Consider the following 21,572-nt stretch of genomic DNA (forward strand, 5'->3'; position numbering starts at 1 on the left):
GCCGGATGTTCCGGGCTCCAGGACGTCTCCGCGGCCATTGGTGTGGGACGAGGGACGAGCTGCCAGTCCCAGAGCGCGTGGCCTCGGGGGCTGCGGGCAAGAATCTCCGAGCTCTCCCCCGGCTGCTCCTCCCCTGAGACTCAGCCCGAGACCCGCCGGGAGAAAGGGCGGGAGCGCGGCCCGTTAGTGGAACCTGGCTCCTAGGGATCGAACGTCAGCTTCAGGCCGCCCGCCCCGCCCCCCGGAGGAAGGACCACAGCCCGGAGCTTCCCCGGCCCGAGGAGTAGAACCAGCCGCGCGCCCCCGCTTCTCCCCCGGACGCTCTGGGCGCCGTTTCCAGCCCCTTTAATGAGAACAGAACGCCGTCGGGGGCCGCTCCCGCTCTCGGGGGAAATTCTTCTTCCGAAGGCTCCGGGGGCGCCGGAGGGGACGCCGGGACGGTTCTTCTTCCCGAGCGGGGGGAGCGGCCCTTCCGAGGCGGGGGCAGGGCTCGGGCGGGACCCCGGGATCGCGGGCGGGTTTTCTCGGACGCTCGGGATCGGCGGGGACTCCTCCCCGCGCCCCTGCCTCGGTGTCCCCGGAGCCCTCCCTCCCGCGGCCGCGCCGGCGTCTCCTTCAAGCCCGGCCCTGGCGGGTCACCCCGCTCTCCAGTGCGCCCCGCGGCCCCCGTCCCTCCCTGACCCCACCGCGCTTCGGGAACGTTCCCTCTCCCCCGGGTCAGGGCCGCTTTCTCTGACGTCGAGAGCCGAGGCTGCAGCGGCCCCGAACCACCGAGGGAGGGCAATGCAGCAGAAAGGAGGCGGCGGGGGGGTGGGGAGAGCGGCAGGACCTGCGTGTTCTCCCTCCCACCGCGGGGGGCGCTGTAACTACAAGGTGATGCTGCTTTGAGACGCGCTGGGAGGATAGGGATGGGAAAGCCGGAGGCCGCGGTTTGCTGGTGAGGGGAGAGGCGGAACCTGAGTCTGGAGCCAGAAGCGGCACCGGGGAGGAGGGGAGGAAGAGCGGGGGAGGGGAGGGCAGCCGGGCTCCGCTCGGTCTTGCTCCCGCGTCCCTTTCTATCCGCCGCTGACCCCTGACCCCTGACCCGATGAATCCGCCTCGGCGGGGCTGGGACGGATGGCTGTCCGCGAGCACCGGCGCGTTAAGCGGAACAGGGCCGCGCTTCAGAGAGTGCGAGATCCCGACAGGGCGGGAGCGTTAGGGGCTGAACCACGGACCCCGAACGTACTGGGTGTCCGTGGCGTGGTTACGTGTCACGGGGTTGTTCCGTCTCGGTGCTACTGAAGCTGCAGGACTCGCGTGTGTCCCTTAACTGTCAGTTAGGGACAATTCCTGGCCCCGGGGCTCCGCCCCCTCGCTCCTGGCTCCGTCCTCCCCGTGCCTCCCCCCGGCCCCCGGTGACTCAGCCTCGGGCCATCCCGAGAACCGCAGACCGGAACCCCTGCTACCAGAATTCCCGGAGAAGCCGCCTGAAGGGGGGGGGCGGCCGGAGTGAAGCCTGGGGGCGGGACTACGCGGCGCCGGCGTCTCTAATTGGCTCAAAGTTGCGGGCGCGGCGCGGAGGAGGGAACGTGTGTAAAAGGGACGAATTCCCCCTTCCTCAATTGCAGCCACGTAAAAGGAAAACGGTCCGAGGAGGCCCCGCCTCCGGCAGCCAGCCAATGGGGGCGCCCCCAGCCCTGGGCGCCGCCGTGCGGACTCGGAAGTTGCTCTAGAGCCTCTCTCCGGGAGCCGTCCGGAAGCCACTAAACTCTCGGTTCCGCTCGGGGTTCTTGGTCCTGGACAAGGTGAGGCGCCTGGGACCCCCGCCCCGCCCCTCCCCCGCTTCTCCTCCCTCTCCTTGCCTCAGTGGTCTGGTCTGTGAAGTAGGACAAAGGCCCCTGGATCCTTTCGGGGACCGCCCCGCCCCTCCTTCCTTGCTGCTTCTCTTCCCTTTCTCCCTTCCATTCTCCCCCTTTTTTTCCCCTTCATTCCCCCCACTCCCGCTTTCTCCCTCCCCTCCCCTCCCCAAAAGCTCCATTCCCCATCCTCCGCTCATCTGCCTCCACCTGTCACCGTCCGCCCCTCCCACGTGACCAGCCAGTTTCCAGGACGGCTCTGGGGGATTTAAGGGGGAGGGAAAATCTAGACTAGAAGAGGGAGGTATACAGCAGGCATTTCACCAGTGCAGGTTTAGTTGATCCCAGCCCTGGAAACAGACAAGCCTCCCCCCCCCCCTCCCCGGGGTTTGTGTGAGCAGGAGGGCTGGGGGCTTCTCCAGAGCAGAGGGAGGGTTGGGAGCTGGGAGGGGCAAAAGGCCAACCCCGTCCTGGCTCCTTGTTCCTTTCAGGCGCAGTCTCAGGGAGCCCACATGCCGGGGGCAGGGGAGAGGAGGGACATCCGGGCCCCCAGGGCCCTCATCCGGGCCCCCCAGGTGAGTAGCACCGCCCCCTTCCTGACAGGAGTCCCAGGGCCTGGAGGGCAGACGGGCCCTTTCTCCCGCCTCAGAGCCCCTGAGACCTGTCAGTCACTGTCCGAGGCCTGAGCCCTTCCGGAGCCGGGTCTCAGATAAAACCCTCCTCCTGCTTCTGCCCTTCAGCATATGTCACTGTGCCACTCCTCCATGCTTCCTGTGGGCCACGACTGGCCTGGTTTCTGCCTTGGTTTCCCCTCCCTGGCTGGAATGCCTTTCTCCCTGCTGAGAGTCTCTGGCTTATTGTTCCAGGTTCAGCACAAGCCCTGCCTTTCCCAGCTCCCCTCCTGCCCCTCAGCTGCTCAGGGCCTCCCATCCCCACTCAGGGCTGTTCTTGGCCTTGTTGTCTCCCCACTGCACTGGGAGCTCCCTGAGTCAGGGACAGTTTTTGCCCTTTTTGTATCCCAGGAATTAGCCCAGAGCTTGGCCCAGGGAGACCTTTCTGACTGCTTATTGACTTGAAAAGAAGATTCTCTGGTTACTTGATCCAGGGTCTGGCCCAGCCTGAGGCTCCTAAAGGCTTTGCTTTCAGAATGTGCAGTGATCAGCTGGGCCAGGCTTAGTTCTTCTCAGCCATGCGTTGATCCAAGGCAGTTCCAAGGACTATGGGTCCTTCATATCCAGAGAAAAAGGTCTGAAGCCTGAATGTAGAGCAAAACAAAGGCGTATTTTCACAATTTTTTTTGGTGGTTTTTCTCTTTTTTTCCTGATTTTTTTTCCCCCAAGATGACATTTTGATTATATATGTTCAGTCTTACATAAATTTAATGTATATGGGGTTGTTGTTGTCTTGAAAAGTGAGAGGGAGAAACAACCGGACCCTCAAAGTCTTACAAAAACAAATTTTGAAAACCGTCTTTATTTATGTACCTGGAAAGATAATATATCATGAAAATAAAAAAAAATAACAAGCAAGGGAGAAAAATTTCCTTTTAATATGTTCTGTGAAACTTGAATAGAGCGAGAATGAGCCCTGCCTCTCCCTTCCCCCTCCTTGACCGGGCACAAATGTATTTGTTTCAGGGATCGGTGACGTTCCAGGATGTGGCTGTGGACTTCACCCAGGAGGAGTGGCGCCTCCTGGACCCCTCCCAGAAGGAGCTTTACTGGGATGTGATGCTGGAGAACTACAGCAACCTGGTCTGCCTGGGTAAGAAGGGCTGCTCTGGGGCCCAGGATGTGCTCATGAAGGGATTCTCAAGAAACCCCAGCCCTTGCTCATTTTCAAGGGGCAAAGCCAGGCCGCCCATGTTCTCCCTGGTCCTGAATGAAGAATTCTTGTTTGTGTGTCTGGAAACTAATTTCTCCCTGGGGTGATCCCCACCCCAGCCCCAGCTCTGTTCCTTCTTGCCAGAGAGACTTGTTAAAGTCCCAGGGCAAGGACTTGAGTCATGAAAGTCCCCAAATACCTCAGAATGGGATGGACAAATGAGTTCTTTGTCTTTCTGATCCCAATTCCCTGATGTGTCCCATCTCTGCATCTTTCCAAGAAACAAACCAGCTCCCCCTTACATATGCCTTCTGGATACTTTTCCACAGACTCCCTGACCTTTCAAGCTTGCTCCTAGGGGTCTGTGGAGATTGGGCTGGGAGGTGACCCTTCCTTTCCATCACTTTCTCATGACTAGGTCTTGTGGAGTCCAATGGGGACATGATCTCTCAGCTGGAGTCAGGGAGAGCACATGGGATTCCACTGGACAGTGTCTCAAGAGCTTGCTGGTTAGGTGAGTGAGTGAGCCAGAGTATGTGGCACTGTCTGAGAACCCCCTGAAAATGGGCACCTCGTGATCTTGGCTGTGACCTTTTTGGTCCTGAACCTTCTCCCTCTCATAGATCTTGGAGGTAATTTTCCTCCACTCCTCTAGTTTGTTTGGATGATGTTGCCTTTTTATACCAAAGTCACTTGGTAGGGATGGGTGGAAATGATTCAGTTCTGTTGGTGCTTTCTGAATGAGCAGTACTCCACTCTGTGGGTAGAACTTTGAATTGCTTTTACCTTTTTGCAGAGCCAGGGGGAACTCTGCAGTGGAAGAGTGACCCAGAGCTTCCTCTTTTTTTTTTTTTTTTTTTTATGTAATTAATTTTTATTGGTAAATGTTGACACCAGATTAGAAATGTCACTAGAAAAAGAAAATTTTAGTTGCTTTCTTTTATTCAAAGATTTGATCTTATTGACTGTAGCAGTTGGTGAAATAATTTTAATACAAAAGGATAAGCTGATTTGAATTACAACCAGCTTACACAGTGTGTGCACATGGGTGAAGAGCCTTCTAATGTGGACCGTTAATGGCACCAGTGCTTTTAAATTTAATGAAACTACTCCTTGGTGTCTTTTTAAAAATTAGGCTTTATAACATAACGAAACTATAACGTAAACCACAGCAATTAGAAAATAAAGTTGGATCAAAGTTTTTAAAAGCTTGAAACATAAATGAATTTAAATACATAAGAGGAAAATTTAGGAGGTGATTCTGTGCATGAACAAAATGCATCTCACTGATTCCATGTTTCATAAAAGGTTATGGTCTTGTTGCTTTAAAAAAAAAAATAGTAGAATACTGTGCTGATGATCTTCCTCTTCTTAGATCCAATGGCCACACTCTCAGGACTCCTCCAGGTGTGATTTTCAGATGAGAATTTTCCTTAAAAAATACTTTAAGCTATTTGGTTCTGGTTGTTGTATGGGAACCAACAGTTGTTCCTGTTGTCATTTGACATTTTGTGCATCAGTTTTCGCATATTCATTTAATATAATATTGTTGTGTTATAGGAAAGAATAGGCCTGGTGAATTCAAAGAAATTGTAGAAATCATCAGGATTGATTTCAATTCAAGTGGAAAACTTTATAGTGCTAATAACACATGGAATATTGGGAAAAGTGAATTGTAGAGGAAAGCTGATTCAGCCAATGAAAAAATATTTCTGCTTTTCCTCTCTTTCAGATGGGGGCACTAGGCCTCAGACCAAGGAGTCCACTCCAAAGTTAAGTGTTTCTATGAAAGACTTTTCCCAAATGACATTTGTATGGGATGGCCCTTGCACCTCTGAGATGGGAAAAGCTTGGGAGTATTATGGCAGGTTCAAGAAAGAGCAAAACAATGAGGGGGAATATTCTAGCCAAGGAAAAGAAATCCAAACAGAAGCTGTTTTTGAATCCTGTAAATACAGCCAAAGCTCCAGCCCAAAGCCAGTCTTGGTTCCACAACAGGGACTATCTTTAGTAATGGATCTCCATAACAGTGAGAGTCAGAGAAGGAGCTTCAGCATGGAGTCGGACCAAAGACAGTGCACTGAAATCTCTTCACAGAAGAACTATTCTGAGGGGAAGAAATGTCAGAAAGCTTTCCATTCTGGTTTGGATCCCATTAAAACATCAAGAATTCATGCTGAAGAGCAGTTTCATGAAAATGGGAATTTTTTCCTCATGAAAAACGAACTTAATCTACATCGGAGAAGTCATATGGGAAAAAAGTGCTCTGAAATGTCTCCATGTGAGAAGCCATCCTGTCAGAAGACAGACCTGACTCAACATTCCAGTATTCAGAGTGAAAACAAATCCTATAAATGCAGTGACTGTGGACAGGTCTTCTGGAATCAAGTAAATCTTACCCAGCACTACAGAATTCACATCGGTGAGAAACCTTTCAAATGCAGTGACTGTGGAAAGGCCTTCCAGCAGAGGGTAGGTCTCATACGGCATTGTAGGATTCACACTGGAGAAAGACCTTTTAAATGCAGTGACTGTGGAAAGGCCTTCCGGCAGAAGGCAGGTCTCATACAGCATTGTAGGATTCACACTGGAGAAAGACCTTTCAAATGCAGTGACTGTGGAAAGGCCTTCCACCAGAGGGCAGGTCTCATACAGCATTATAGGATTCACACTGGAGAAAGACCTTTTAAATGCAGTGACTGTGGAAAGGCCTTCCAACAGAAGGCAGGTCTCATACGGCATTGTAGGATTCACACTGAAGAAAAACCTTTCAAATGCAGTGACTGTGGAAAGGCCTTCCAGCGGAAGATAGGTCTCAAACGGCATTGTAGGATTCACACTCAAGAAAAACCTTTTAAATCCAGTGATTGTTGGAAATCCTTTCCTTGCTGCACAGAGCTGATTGAACATCTGAGAACTCACACAGGAGAGAGACCCTATGAGTGTAGTGAATGTGAGAAGGCATTCCCATCAAGCTCCAGCCTGACTCAGCACCAGAGCACTCATACAGAGCTAAAACCTCATCAGTGCAGAGTGTGTGGGAAGGTATTCTCTCAGAAGTCTGATCTTACTTATGGTAGTGTTCATACTGCCCAGAAATCATATGAATGCAGTGAATGTGGAAAGGTCTTCCAGCGGAAAGCATATCTTATAAGGCACTATAGAATTCATACTAGAGAGAAACCTTTCAAATGCAGTGACTGTGGAAGGGCCTTCCGGCAGAAAATAAATCTTACACAGCACTACAGAATTCACACTGGAGAGAAACCTTTCAAATGTAGTGATTGTGGCAAAGCCTTTTCTTGGCGCCCAACACTGATTCGACATCAGAGAATTCACACTGGAGAGAGACCCTATGAGTGTGGTGAGTGTGGGAAGACATTCCTATCAAACTCCAACCTGATTCAGCACCGGAGCACTCATAGGAGACTAAAACCTCATCAGTGCAGTGTGTGTGGGAAGGCCTTCGCCTACAAGTCAGGTCTTGCTTATCATGCTAGTGTTCATACTGGAGAGAAGCCATATGAATGCAGTGAATGTGGAAAGATCTTCCAGCAGAAAGCATATCTTCTAAGGCACTATAGAATTCACACTAGAGAGAAACCTTTTAAATGCAGTGACTGTGTGATAGCCTTTTCTTCGCACCAAGCACTGATTCAACATCAGAGAACTCACACTGGAGAGAGAGACCTATGAGTGTAGTGAGTGTGGGAAGACATTCCCATCAAACTCCAGCCTAACTTGGCACCACAGGACTCATATGGGACTAAAACCTCATTAGTGCAGCATGTGCGGGAAGGCATCCTCTCAGAAATCTGTTCTTACCAATCACAGCAGTGCTCCTACTGGAGAGAAACCATATGAATACAGTGAATGTGAAAAGATCTTCCAGCAGAAAGCATATTTTATAAGGCACTATAGAATTCACACTAGAGAGAAACCTTTTAAATGCAGTGATGGTGAGAAAGCCTTTTTCTGCAGCTTAATGCTAATTCGACTTCAGAGAATTCACAGTGGAGAAAAACCCTATGAATGCATCAAATGTGGGAAAGTCTACACCCAGAATTTTGGTCTTTCCTTACATAAAAGAATACATGCCAGAGAGAAATCCTAGGAATATAATTAATGGGGGAAAGCAGTCCTTCTGATCAAAGCACATCTTCGGTACTATAGAACTCATAATGAAGAAAAACCTCATTTTAATCATTGAAGGAAAACACTCTAGTGGGCTGATCCTGATCAAAATATAATTTGAAAATATTTAAGAAAATAAATTCACAATAAAACAGAAATGATATTAGTCTATTGGTTGTCTAAGTCAATATAGAGGATGACTCCATGATCCTTAGAAATTTGATATTTTGCTTCATTTCCTTGCTGAGATCATGTTGTTTTAGTTCATCTTTGTTTGCCCAGAAGGAAGGGACTCCTGTTGCCTGGGCCCATATGTTATTATTAAAAAGTCATGGACTTAGATATTGAAGGGATTCTTAGGCGTCTAGACCCCTCATTTTACAGATGAAGAAAGCAAGCTCAGAGAAGTTAAATGACCTCAACCTCACACAAGGATGGCTTTTAAACTAGAGTTTATGTTTGTGCAGAGTATAAAAGTCAATTATTTGATCCTAGAAGAAATAGGGAGCACCAGAATTTCAAGTAGAGAGGTGGTGGTGTGGTCCAGTTGTACTTGTGCTATAGGAAAATCTCTTTAAAGGATGAACTGGAGTGGGCATAGACTTGGGGCTGGAGATTCAAATAGGAGGAGATTTTATAACGTTCAGGTGAGTAGCAGGAGGGGCTACACAAGGTAGTAGAATGGAAGGGGACCTATGAGAAGATCTATGTAGGCAGAAAGGAGATTTAGCCACTGAGTGGGTGTAATCAAGGGGGACACTATCAATGGGGAGCAAATGATTAGAATCAATCTGCTCCCCATACACCTCCCTCCAGATTCTTCCCTCCCCCCTCCTTTTCCTCTTCATTCCTGTAATAGTATTATTATACTAGGCCTTGGACAAAGTACTTGAGAGACCTAAAAAGGCCAAAGCACATGCTCCTTTCAAGGGGATGACTAGGGGCACACTGGATCCTCAGGTAGCAGGTGTGAGGCAGCTCAGGAGGGTCCCTGGCTTCCTTGGAGGCTCAGCTTCAATGCCCCACCTTCTGTAAGGAGCTTTTCCTGGTCTCCTTTAAGGCCTTTGTTTCCTCCCCTCCCAATCCCCCTCACACTCCCTGTGCTCTCTTTGTTCCATTTGTAGATTGTACCCTGTGTAGATGCCCTAAGCTTCTTAAGGGCAGCATCTGGATTTTACCATTTTTATATACTCAGTGTTGAAGACAGTGCCTGGCATCCAGCATGCACTAAATAAGTGCTGGTTTTCCTGAATTAACTCAGTCCTGAGGGAAGTCTGACAGGTTGCATTTCTTTGGAAACTGTCTCTCAACCATCAGTTACTGCCGACTTCCTCCAAAAACATCCCCAATCCAGTGGCCTCTTCTCAGATATCCCCCTGTTCCAACCTTTCCCCTCTTCCTAATTTTCCTATCAAAGGCAGTACTAGCCTCCTAATCACCAAAGATTTTTAAATCTAGGAGTCATTCTACAGACATGGTACTGATACCTAAACCAGGTAGGAAGAAAACAGAGAAAGAAAATTATAGACCAATCTCCCTAATGAATATTGATGCTAAAATCTTAAATAAAATATTAGCAAAAAGATTAAAGAAAATCATCTCCAAGATAGTACACCATGACCAAGTAAGATTTTTACCAGCAATGCAGGGCTGATTAATATTAGGGAAACTCTTAAGCATAATTGAGTATATCAGTAACCAAATTAACAAAAACTATATGATAATCTCAATAGATGCAGAAAAACCATTTGGCAAAATCCAACATCCATTCTTTCGAAAAACACTTGAGGGTATAGAAATAAATGGACTATTCCTTAAATTAATCAGGAGCATATATTTAAAATCATCAGTAAACATCATATGTAATGGGGATAAACTGGCACCTTTCCCAGTAAGATCAGAGTGAAACAAGGTCGCCCACTATCACCATTACTATTCAATATTGTATTAGAAATGCTAGCATAGGCAATAAGAGCCGAGAAAGAGATTAAAGGAATTAGAGTAGGTAATGAAACCAAATTATCACTCTTTGCAGATGATATGATGGGTATACTTAGAAAAGCCCAGAGATTCTACTAAAAAGCTATTAGAAATAATCCACAACTTTAGTAAAGTTGAAGGATACAAAATAAATCCACTTAAATCATCAGCATATTTATACATTACTAATAACATCCAACAGGAAGAGATATAAAGAGAAATTCCATTTAAAATAAGTGTCGATAGTATAAAATATTTGGGAATCTATCTGCCCAGGGAAAGTCAGGAAGTATATGAGCAAAACTACAAAACACTTTTCACACAAATAAAAGTCAGATCTAAACAACTGGAAAAATATTAAGTGCTCTTGGATAGGCTGAGCAAATATAGTAAAGATGAAAATACTACCTAAACTAATATATTTATTTAGTGCTATAGCAATCAGACTCTCAAGAAACTATTTTAATAACCTAGAAAAAATAACAAAATTCATATGGAAGAACAAAAGGTTAAGAATTTCAAGGGAACTAATGAAAAAAAAAAAAATCAAATGAAGGTGGCCTAGCTGTAACAGATCTAAAATTATATTATAAAGCAGTGGTCACCAAAACCATTTGATATTGGCTAAGAAATAGACTAGTTGATCAGTGGAATAGGTTAGGTTCACAGGACAAAATAGTCAATAACTGTAGCAATCTAGTGTTTGACAAACCTGAAGACTCCAACTTTTGGGATAAGAACTCACTGACAAAAACTGCTAGGAAAATTGGCAATTAATATGGCAGAAACTAGGCATTGGCCCACACTTAACACTGTACACCAAGATAAGGTCAAAATAGTTCATGATTTAGGCATAAAGAATGAGATTATGGGGCAGCTAGGTGGCACAATGCATAGAGCACCAGCCCTGAATTCAGGAGGACCCGAGTTCAAATTTGGTCTCAGACACTTAACACTTCCTAGCTGTGTGACCCTGGGCAAGTCACTTAACCCCAGCCTGGGGGAGGGAGGGATTAGATTATAAATAAATTAGAAGAACATAGGATAGTCTACCTCTCAGACCTGTGGAGCAGGAAGGAATTTGTGACCAAAGGAGGACTAGAGATCATTATTGATCACAAAATTGAAAATTTTGATTATATCAAGTTAAAAAGCTTTTGTACAAACAAAACTAATGCAGATAAGATTAGAAGGGAAGCAATAAACTGGGAAAACATTTTTACAATTAAAGGTTTTGATAAAGGCCTCATTTCAAAATATATAGAGAATTGACTTTAATTTATAGGAATCAAGCCATTCTCCAATTGATAATGGTCAAAGGATATGAACAGACAATTTTCAGATGATGAAATTGAAACTATTTATACTCATATGAAAGGGTTTTTCAAATTACTATTGATCAGAGAAATGCAAATTAAGACAACTCTGAAACCACACTATACACCTCTTAGATTAGCTAAGAATGCAGGAAAAGACAATGATGACTGTTGGAGGGGATATGGGAAAACTGGGACATTGATGCATTGTTGTTGGAGTTGTGAACAGATCCAACCATTCTGGAGAACAATTTGGAAGTATGCTCAAAAAGTTATCAAACTGCATACCCTTTGATCTACCCTTGGGTCTTCTATCCCAAAGAGACCTTAAAGAAGGGAAAGAGACTGTTATGTGCAAAAATATTTGTGGTAGCCCTTTTTGTAGTGGCTAGAAACTGGAAATTGAGTGGATGCCCATCAAATGCAGAATGGCTGAGTAAATTGTGGTATATGAATGTTATGGAATATTATGGTTCTATAAGAAATGACCAGCAGGAGGAATACAGAGAGGCTTGGAGAGACTTACATGAACTGATGCTGAGTGAAATTAGCAGAACCGGGAGATCATTATACACTTCAACAACAATACTGTATGAGGGTGTATTCTGATGGAAGTGGAAATCTTCAATATAGAGAAGAGCTGATTCAGTTCCAATTGATCAGTGATGAACAGAACCAGCTACACCCAGAGAAAGAACACTGGGAAATGAATGTGGACTGCTTGCATCTTTTTTTTTTTTCTTCCCAGTTTATTTTTACCTTTCTAAATCCGATTTTTCTTGTACAACAAGAGAACTGTATAAATATGTACACATGTATTGTATTTAAGATATACTTTAACATGTTTAATCTGTATGACACTGCCTTCCATCTAGGAGAGAGGATGGAGGGAACGAAGGGAAAAGTTGGAATAGAAGTGATTGCAAGGGAATGTTGAAAAATTACCTATGCATATGTTCTGTCAATAAAAAGCTATAATAAAAAAAAATCTAGGAGTCATTCTTGATTTCTCACTCATTTCTCCCCTTCTCAAGATTAATCTGCTGCCAATTCACCTCACCATCCACCCTCAGCCAGGGAGAAGTTCTGGTGACTTCTCTGCCTGAGTCATTTCCAGCGTTGTCCCTGAGTCCAAGGGGAGAATCAAAAGTAGGAAAAAAATGTTTTTCAATCTCCTTCCATGTTCCAAGCCAAGCTCATGGGACCAAAGAAAGTTGGAGTTTCTTCAGAGGCTCATTTTATCTGCTTGGATGTTTCTCCTCCTGATCTGGGAGCACATGTATATCCCTGTGTCATCAGCAAGGGACAGCAGGGACTCTGGGGCTGACACAGGCTGTTATATTAGGCAAAAATTCATTTTCTTTGCATCATAATTCTGGGCTCCAGACAGGAGTGATTGTGATGTGCAAGTTGACAGCAGGCCCATGGCCTAGAAGACTTGTGGCCTTCATGTTCTCACGCTTGTAACATTTCTGCAGTCCTTGAAGGCTTGCAAAGAGCTGGATGTATTATCACAGTTGATCCACAATCAGCTCTGTGGAGTGGGTGCTAGCATGGTCCCCATCTCATGGATGGGGAAAGTCTCAGAACTAGTAAGTGTCTGAAGTAAGATGTAATCTGAGCTTGTTCTAACTCCCGTTTTAAAACTTTTTTCCCTGACCCCTCCTGTCTGCATCCCTTGGGCTATGCAGTCCCACCCTGACAACTTGCAGCTCAGGATGATTCTAAGTGCTATCACTGGCCATGAATTACTTGGGAATCCCCTTGCCTTCCCACTTCCACTGCCCCATCCCAATAACAGAGTATAAGAGATGTATATCAGAATACCAGAGATGCAAGGGCACTGCAAGCTCATGAGATTATCCAGCCCTTTTACAGGCAGAAATCCCCCTTCGTGAGGGCTCTTCCATAGACCTGCAGTTTCACTGGCCCCAGCAGCCCAACATGGCCCAAGTGACTGTTCTTGAGAAGTCACCCATTTTAGGGGATTATAAGAAACTTCAAAAGGCATCTCGCCTAATCTGTACTAGAAAGGGAATCCTAGCTTCAGAAACCCCTACACAATGTCAGCTTCCACTTAAAGGCTCACTGATGGATACCTCCCCACCTCCTGCATTTTACCTCATCTCATTCTGTTTTAGATCAGCTCTAATTGTCGGGAGATTTTCTGTCTGTCATCTTGAAATCTACCCTTTGCCACCTTGATCAATTCTTCCTCGTCTACCTTTCCATGATCAATCTTCAAACACTTGGAGACATCTTATGCCTCATGAACCTAAAATTTTCTTTGGCAACTGAGGCAAACATCATTAAGTGACTTGTGCAGGGTGACACAGCCAGTGTCTGAGGCCAGATTGGAACTCATGAAAATGAATTTTCCTGATCCCAGGATCAGTGCTCTGTCCACCACATCACCCAACTGCCTTAGTTTGGTAGGCAGCCTAAGAATTCTTCTCTCTTACTTCCCTTTGGAGCCTCAGAAACACTGAATTAGTTAGGGTTCATTAATTTCATCAGCTCTATATGTCTCCCTGGAAAGTAAACTGTCAAGGTAAGTGACGTCATCCACAGCATTCAGGAATTTCTCTATTTAACTGAAAGTTCCAAGTCTGTAGAAGGGCAGAGATACTGGGGAATCCTGGGTGAGGTATAAGCCCCTTTAGTCCAGTAAAAGGAATCTTTCTGATAGTATCTGTCACCCCCTGTTCCTGAGCCTGGCTAATGAGGGGGATGCCTCCAGGCCCCAGGGGACCAGGCCTGGCAGTGCCATTGATTCCTTCTGATGCTGCCTGCCTCCCAGCTTCTTGTCTAAGATGGATCTTGCTGCCTTTTTGTTTTTTTACACTTCTGCTGAAGCCTAAGAAATTCTGCTCCAGCTTCTGCCTTTCTCCTGTTGCATCTCTGCTTCAGATGTGTTTCTTGTAAAGGACATTTTGGAGGATTCTAGTTTTTAAGCCACTTCAGTTTTATGGGAGAGCTCATCTCATTCACATTCACAAAATTACCAGCTGTGTATTTCCCTTCATCCAATTTTTCCTATTTATACTTTTTCTTTCTCCTTCCTTTCCCTGTCCCTTCTCACCAGTGTTTTGTTTCTGACCAGCTGGTATCTCACTGTGCCTTCCCTTCTGTCAACTCCCCTTTTCTTTTCCCTTTCTTCCATATAGAGTAAAATGGATTTCTATACCCAGTCAACTTATACCAGAAGCCTCTTTTTTTTTTTTACTCTAACTGAATTAATAAAGATACATTTCTGAAGAATTATAAGTTTTCATCTTCCCATGTGAGAATGTAAATAGTTCAATGTTACCGAAAAACATTCCCCCCCCCCCCTTTCCTGCTTACCTTTTTTTATGTTTCTCTTCACTCTGTTCAGCTCTGGTCTTTTTATCAGGTAAATTTATAGCCATTCTCTTCACACTTACCTCCCCCCCCCAAAAAAAAAAAAAAAAAAAGATTATGCTCAATTTTTCTAGTTTTGGTTGTTCCTTTGCCTTTTGGAATACTGTATTCCAAGCTCTCTTTTATGAAGAAGCTGTCAAATCCTGGGTAATCCTGATTGAGATGATTCAAATATCATTTCCTTCTACTTTTTTGCAATATTTTCTCCTTGACCACAGAGTTCTGGACTTTGGTTATAATATCCCTGGGAATTTTCATTTTAAGATTTCTTTTAGGAGGTGACAACTGGATTCTTTTAGTTATAGTTAGTCCTTGCATATCAAGGGGGTCAGGGGTGTGGTATCCCCTTCATCTGTAAAATATATGTAAAATTTTTTGACCTTTCACTTATATCAGAGAAGAAATTTGAATTGCTTTGGTATTAAAAGATACAGTATCTTGATATTATACAATACCACATATATGTTTTATGCTTTTCTGAGTTTCTAAATTTTTTCTATGTCATCTTTGTGTATCATCTTCATGTTCCACAAAACTCCCTCAAGATTTCCATTTAATTTCTTATGCAGACTTGTGATATATTGAAATTGAGATGTCAATTCTCAATGTAGAAGGGATAACTGTACTGTTTTATCATCTGATTCTCAGGCATTAGGGCAGTTTTCCTTGATAATTTCTTGAAAGATGCTGTCAGGCTTTTTTTGATCATGGCTTTCATGATCCAATCTAATAATTCTCAAATGATTTCTTCTGAATCTATTTTCTAGATGATTAGTTTTTTTTTCCAATGAGGAATTTTACATTTTCTTCTACTTTTTCATTCTTTTAATTTTGTTGACTGAGTTTTGAAATCTCATAGGGTCATTAATGTCCACTTGCCCAATTCTAATTTTTAAGGAATACTTTAGTGAACTACTGTACCTCTTTTCCATTTGGCCAAGACATTTATGGAGTTTTCTTTTTCTAAACTGTTTACTTTTTTTCCTCACAATTCTGTCACATCACTCCCATCTCCCTCCCCCCCATACACAATTTTTCTTCTACCTCTCTTCCTTAATTTTTAAAATCCTTTTTGAGATCTTCTTTGAGATTGGACTTAAGACCACTTCATAATCCTTTGAGGTTTTGCATGAGGCATTTTGATTTTATTCTCTGCTGAGTTTGTGTTTTGATCTTTCCTGTCACCATATTGTCTATAGTCAGGGCTTTTCTGTGTCTATCTCTGTCTGTTTCTCTTTCTCTATGACTGTTCTATCTCTGTCTTTTTCTCTCTGTCTCTGTCTATCTCTGTGTCTGTTTCAGAGTCTGTCTCTGTCTCTTTCTCTCTCCGTCTCTGTGTGTGTGTGTGTGTGTGTGTGTCTGTCTGTCTTTCTGTCTCTCTGTGTGTCTCTGCTTATTCTTCATCTTATTTTGTGAATTTTAAAGTTGATCTGAGTTCATGGGGTAGAGGGGCCACTGTCCCAGACTTCTTGTACTGAGGACCAGGGGTCTGGTCACTGTCTTTTGGGCTTGCTTTCTCTCTTGCCTGAAATGACTTGGCTTTGTCATGCCTGTTGTGCCAGGGATTACAGGGCTGGCATTTTGCCTGCTGTGCCAGGACTTTGGTCCCTTACTTGCCAATTCCAGCTGTGGGACTTCCGCTGACTCACCCAGACTCTGCCCTTGCTGGGCTGCACCACTCTTACCCCAGTGAGACAGATCCTTTCCATCTAAGTTTTCTTGGGCTTGAAAATGGTTTTCCCCAGTCTCATTGTGGGTTCTGTCACTGCAGAATTTACCTAGAAGCTTAATTAATTTGTTTCAGTGGAAACAGGGGAGAGCTCAGGCAACTTCCTGGCCTTTCTCTATCTTGGCTTTGCCTCCCCTTGATTCCTCAGGATCAAATATAAAATATTCCTTTTGACATTTAAACCAATCCCTTCCTACCTTTCCTTGTCTTTGGGGAACTGCTCAATGCTTCCTATGGTCCACTCAGAGTATCCTGTTTTTTGTTCCTTGCACATGACCCCCAACCCATCTTTTCTGCCTTGGTTTCCCTTGCTGTCTAATGCTTTTCTCCACTCCTCTTGCCCTTCTTGGAGTCCTCTGGCTTATTGTTCAATGTTCAGATTTTTTTTTTCCCCCCTGAGGCTGGGGTTAAGTGACTTACCCAGGGTCACACAACTAGGAAGTGTTAAGTGTCTGGGACCAAATTTGAACTCGGGTCCTCCTGAATTCAGGGCTGGTGCTCTATCCACGGCGCCACCTAGCTGCCCCGATGTTCAGATTTTTTGCAGATCATTTTACAGACCCCCTCCTGCTGTCTCATCTGCTGAGTGCTTTGCTGTCCACAGTCAGGATTATTTTGAGTTAATCTTTGCATCCCCAACCAGTAGCCCAGAGCCTGGCGCAGAATTAGCCTTTCACAAAGGCCTGGTGCTTGGTTCTTCTGCCTTTGGGGGAAGACTTCCAAAGGGGACCCTGAGCTGTTGAGTAGGAGTCTGGCGACAGAGTTGGGAGCCACAGCTCTGTGAACCTGAGAGGGCCAGGAAACCTATCTCAGCCTCAGTTTGTTCATCTGTAAAGTAAGGATGAAGAAGCCTGGCTTTCTCAAGCTAAGTGTGAGGAAAGTGCTGTCTAGACCTTATTTGTCACTATTCAGGTGCTTGTTGTCCCCCATGTAGACTGTGAGCTCCCTGAGGACCAGGGCTGTTTAAGCCCTTCTTTGTATCCCCAGGGCCTAACAACTAGTCTGATAGGGGGTAGAGGGTCCATCCATGCTTCAGGTCTTGGCAATGACTGTGAGTCAGAATCCAGTACAGCCTGAGCCATGTGGTAACTGCTCCTGACGATTGGCTTTGAACACTCTGAGGTCTAGAATCAGCCCATTCTTATTCCTGCTCATCTGGGGTAAGGTCCCTGGCTCAGCACACATGTATTTGTTTCAGGAGTTAGCACTTGGCTGTGGACTTCACCTGGGAGGCGTGGGGCTGCCTGGATACCTCCCAGAAGGAGCTTTACTGGATCATGATGCTGGAGAACTCCAGGAGCCTGGTCTGCCTGGATAAGTTTGGCTCCTCTGATAACGCAATATGTTATTTGCATCTTCTCCTTCGCCATGTCTAATGTTTAGCAGGCTTTGTTCACCACAGTGGGCCCAAAACCAGGGTGATCCTAGTGAAAGGGTTTCTTACTTTGTGTGTCTGGACACTGACTCCTCCCTTAGGACCCCACTCCAGCTCTGTTTCCTCAGGCCAGCGGGATTTTCTGAAGTCCTAGATCAATACTTGACAGCCTTTTCCCTCCTCCCTAGTTTCTTCTTGTCCTTCTCTCTTCTTCCTCCTACTTTCTTCTGCCTCCTTTCTCTCAGACTTCTCATGAAGACACCAAGGTCCCAGCTACCTTAATACTGAACGGGCCAAATGAACTCAATGTCTTTCCCAACCCATCTCCATTCCTTGTTCCATTCCTGTGGAAAAAAGCAAACCTAGTACCGTTCAGCTGCTTTCACTGGGCACCCTCCTGAGACCTTCCTAGTTTGCTCCTCGGGGCCTGCGAAGCTTCTGACCCTCCTTCTCCATCCCTTTACTGGACTAGGCCATGCAGCTTCCAGCCTGGCAGGGATCTCTCAGCTGGAGCCAGGGGAAGTACATTGGATTCCAGTGGACAGTGTCCTTAGCACCACCTGCTGACCAAGTGAGTGAGTTCCAGGCCCTTGAGGACATAATCTCCCCCCCCCTCACCCAGATGGCCACTCTGTGGAAGCCCCAGGCCATTAAGAACATGACCTTCCTCCCCCTCAGCTGGTCATTCATCTGTGAACTACTGTAATTGAGCACCTGGTGATCTCCTTAATGACTTTTTGGGTCACAAAAGCTTCTCCCAAATGTGGATCTTACAGATCTGTTTGTTTTCTGTTACTTTTTATACCAGAGTCTCTTGGTAGGGACAGAGAGGTGGGGTCAGGTTCTCTTGGAGTTTTCAGAATGCAGGATTGCAGCTCTACTGTTGGGAGCCACAATCTCTAAACCGATTGGCAAAGCCCAGCACTGAGCTCAAATGTGCACAGCACTCCTGCAGGAATCTTTCTATGATTTTCATTAGTGGATTACTATTTCCTATATTATTTCTAATTGGTTTGATTACAGCACTAAAACATTATCTAAAAAAATCTGGTGACAAGGGAAATTTGGGCAAGTTAAGTAGAAATGATTCCACATGGATATTTCTGTCCTAAGAAAACTAATCTCTCACTGAGACAAATGATAAAGGAGAGGACATCATGGAAAGCATTGTCATTATGGGAGAGAATCCAAAGGTCCAAGAAACAATGGTGTTTACCAACTTAGACTCGGAAAAGATCAGTATGTCTAGGAACCAAAAGAAGGTTAAAGTATAAGTAGGAATTGCCCTAAATGCCTATGTATATGGTTTGAAGTCAGGAATTAACAATCCATAGAATTGACAAAGAAGACATAAGTAAACTAACAAAATTCACTGACATTTAACCTTGTATAACATTTATCTTTCATTATTGGCTTCGTGTAATGTAATCAATAATTAACACTTAGCCATAAAGAACATACTCAAATATTAAATGTCAAATGTAGTAACATATAAAGGTCAATAAGTCAGACACATATCTTAAGACTATGTTGACCTAAAGAAAAGTATATGATCCTGATATAGTATAAAATAAAACCTGAAGGAGCCTGAGAGAGGTGGGAGCATCACTTCCATCAGCTCCTCACTCAAACTACCCCACGACTCCTGTCTTCCTTTAACACTGACCCTATTCCTCCTGCTCAACCCCCTGCACTCCCTGCAGAGGCTGGACCCCTGCTCTCTACTATGGATGCCATTTTGAATTGTTTTTGGAAAGCAAAATTCTTCATTTTAGGAGCTATCCATAGCTTCCTTTTCTTAGACCCAAGGAGCACGCTCCCATGACTTCTACCAAATGTGATATTTCAGATGAACATTTTTCAGGGTAAGAGGGAGCTTCAAGCTAAATTGTTCTTTTTGATGCAGGGGAGCCAGCAATGGTCAGTATTCCTATTGATTGTTCATGGTCTGCATCAATTTTGGTGTAAATTGGTGTAAATAATATGGGAGCATATGAAATATAAGCATGGTGAATTCAAGTAAATTTTAGAAATCATAAAATTTCTTTCAGGTCAGGGGAAAACAATGTACATTGCCTGTAGCCTCCAGAATATTGGAGAAAGCCGTACATAGACAGGAACTTATTTGTTAAAGAAAAAGGAATTTTTACACTTTTTCTTTCTTTCAGATTGGGATGTTGGGTTTCAGACTAAGGATGGGACTCAACTGTAAAGATGGGGATTTCTATGGAAGACTCATCCCAGCAAATATTCTCATGATCCATGTGTGGCTAAGATGGAGAAAGCTTGGGAGTGTTATGGCAGACTGAAGAAAAAAAAACAGAGCAATGAAGAGGTACCTTCCAGACAAGTAAAAGTAATCCAAATGGAACCTTCCAATGAAGGGAGAGGCTTTGGATACAGAAAATACAGAAAAATGGCTAGTTCTGAGTCAGTCTGGTTTCCACAACAGAAACTCTCTGTGGTAAGAAATCTCCATAAAGGTGATATCCAGAGAAGGAGCTTCATGGAAGAGTCAGATCAAAGACTGTCTTAAGTATTCTAACATTATCCAGTGTCAGAAAGCCTTCTGTTTTTTGGCAGTAGCCCAAGCGCTATATGGCTTTGGTGCTGTAGCTCCACAAACCGAGCTGTCTGTCAGATAACAATTGGTTGGTCAGTAATAAGAATGTTTCTGAGACCTTAAGGAGATGGATCTGGACTATTCTGCAACTCCACCTCTAAGCCCAGGCATCAGTTCTAAGCCATCAAATTAGCCTATCAGTGACAAGAAGCACCTGATCTCTTTATCTTTTTCTCTTCTTGCTCCTGGTTCTTGGCTAATTTCTTTTGGATCTTAGCCCACTGCAATTCATGTTATAATCATAATAAACCAGGACCCTTGATTTAGAGATGATTTGAGCCTGCAGATTATTTTCAGACATTTCCACTGGGTATTTAACCCCAATTGCCTCAGCAACAACAATAACAACAACAAGAAAAAAAAAAGGTACTTCTGGACACTGGTCTGAAATCCCAACCTTTTGGGGTCTTCCTTTGAACCTCAACAGGATCACACCTGGGAACAATCAGTTTCCAGAGACACAAAGCAAAGATCCTTCAGCTGGGACCAGGACAAACATCCTGGCTTTGGTCTCCCTGGGATGAACAAAGGCTGGGGTTTCTTTACAAGCCCCAGCATCAGCACTGACCACTAGACACGGCCCCAGCAGAAGGAAGCAAAGCACCCTTCATGGGCACATCGTGGCTCCCCAGAGGAGCCTCCTCACCCAGGCAGACCAGGTTCCTGAAGTTCTCCAGCATCACCTCCCTGTAAAGCTCCTGCCAGGAAGTGCTGAGGTAAACCTCCTCCTCCCAAGAGATGTCCACAGGCACATCCTCGAAAGTCACTGATTCCTGAAACAACAAATACATTTATACTTATTCAGGGATCATACCTCACTTGGACTTGGGAAGGGAGATGAAGTGGGCAAGAATAAGAAAGATTGATTTTTAGTACGTTGTGACTATAATCAGGTTTCAGAGTGTTCAAAGTCAGTCTTTAGGAGGAGTTACTACAGGTTTCGGGCTGTATTTGATTAATAAAAGAATAGTCTGTCAAGCCAATAAGTATTTGTGGAGGATCTACTCTGTGTCAGGCTCTGTGCAGAACTCTGAGGATACAAAGAAAGGGAAAAAGAGTCCCTGCCCTCAAGAAGCTCACAGTCCACTGGGGGAGACAACAAGCCCAAGAACTGTCCTGCCTGGGGACAGCAAGGCACTAGCAGCTGAGGGGGCAGGAGGGGATCTTTGTAAAAGACAGGGCTTGAGCTGAACCTTGAGCCATAAGCCAATGACTTCAAGAGAGGCCAGGGGAGGGGAGAAAAGCATTCCAAGTAGAAAGGGGAAGCCAAGGCAAAGAGAGGAGATGGGGGCGGGGTGGCTCATATATAAGGAACAGAAAGCAGGCCAGTCTGGCTGGACCACAGGAAGCA

At 45.1% G+C, this 21,572-nt stretch overlaps 1 protein-coding gene across 3 annotated transcripts; it reads left to right on the forward strand.

Moving 5' to 3' along the window:
* The first annotated feature begins 1,121 nt into the window (after nucleotides 1-1,121).
* LOC141556375 (zinc finger protein 90 homolog) lies at nucleotides 1,122-21,159 on the forward strand. Of its 3 annotated transcripts, XM_074290411.1 has the most exons (6): nucleotides 1,122-1,787; nucleotides 2,330-2,413; nucleotides 3,476-3,602; nucleotides 4,081-4,176; nucleotides 18,071-18,169; nucleotides 19,767-21,159. In XM_074290411.1, the coding sequence occupies exons 2-5, from the start codon at nucleotides 2,351-2,353 to the stop codon at nucleotides 18,163-18,165; spliced, it is 381 nt and encodes a 126-aa protein (XP_074146512.1). In that variant the 5' UTR covers nucleotides 1,122-1,787; nucleotides 2,330-2,350; the 3' UTR covers nucleotides 18,166-18,169; nucleotides 19,767-21,159. The 3 variants fall into 3 exon arrangements, with proteins under 3 accessions (XP_074146512.1, XP_074146523.1, XP_074146505.1); XM_074290422.1 differs by lacking the exon at nucleotides 18,071-18,169; XM_074290404.1 differs by lacking the exons at nucleotides 18,071-18,169; nucleotides 19,767-21,159 and adding an exon at nucleotides 5,395-7,960.
* Nucleotides 21,160-21,572: the final 413 nt, after the last annotated feature.

The sequence above is a fragment of the Sminthopsis crassicaudata genome, chromosome 1, assembly GCF_048593235.1.
Source record: "Sminthopsis crassicaudata isolate SCR6 chromosome 1, ASM4859323v1, whole genome shotgun sequence".
Lineage (NCBI taxonomy): Eukaryota > Metazoa > Chordata > Mammalia > Dasyuromorphia > Dasyuridae > Sminthopsis > Sminthopsis crassicaudata.

What these genes read in the sequence shown, in the direction of transcription:
- LOC141556375 (XM_074290404.1), top strand. Translation starts at nt 2,351, where the DNA reads ATGCCGGGGGCAGGGGAGAGGAGGGACATCCGGGCCCCCAGGGCCCTC. An exon ending in CCCTCATCCGGGCCCCCCAG is followed by an intron (nt 2,414 to 3,475) that starts GTGAGTAGCACC and finishes TATTTGTTTCAG; the next exon opens with GGATCGGTGACGTTCCAGGA. An exon ending in CAGCAACCTGGTCTGCCTGG is followed by an intron (nt 3,603 to 4,080) that starts GTAAGAAGGGCT and finishes TCTCATGACTAG; the next exon opens with GTCTTGTGGAGTCCAATGGG.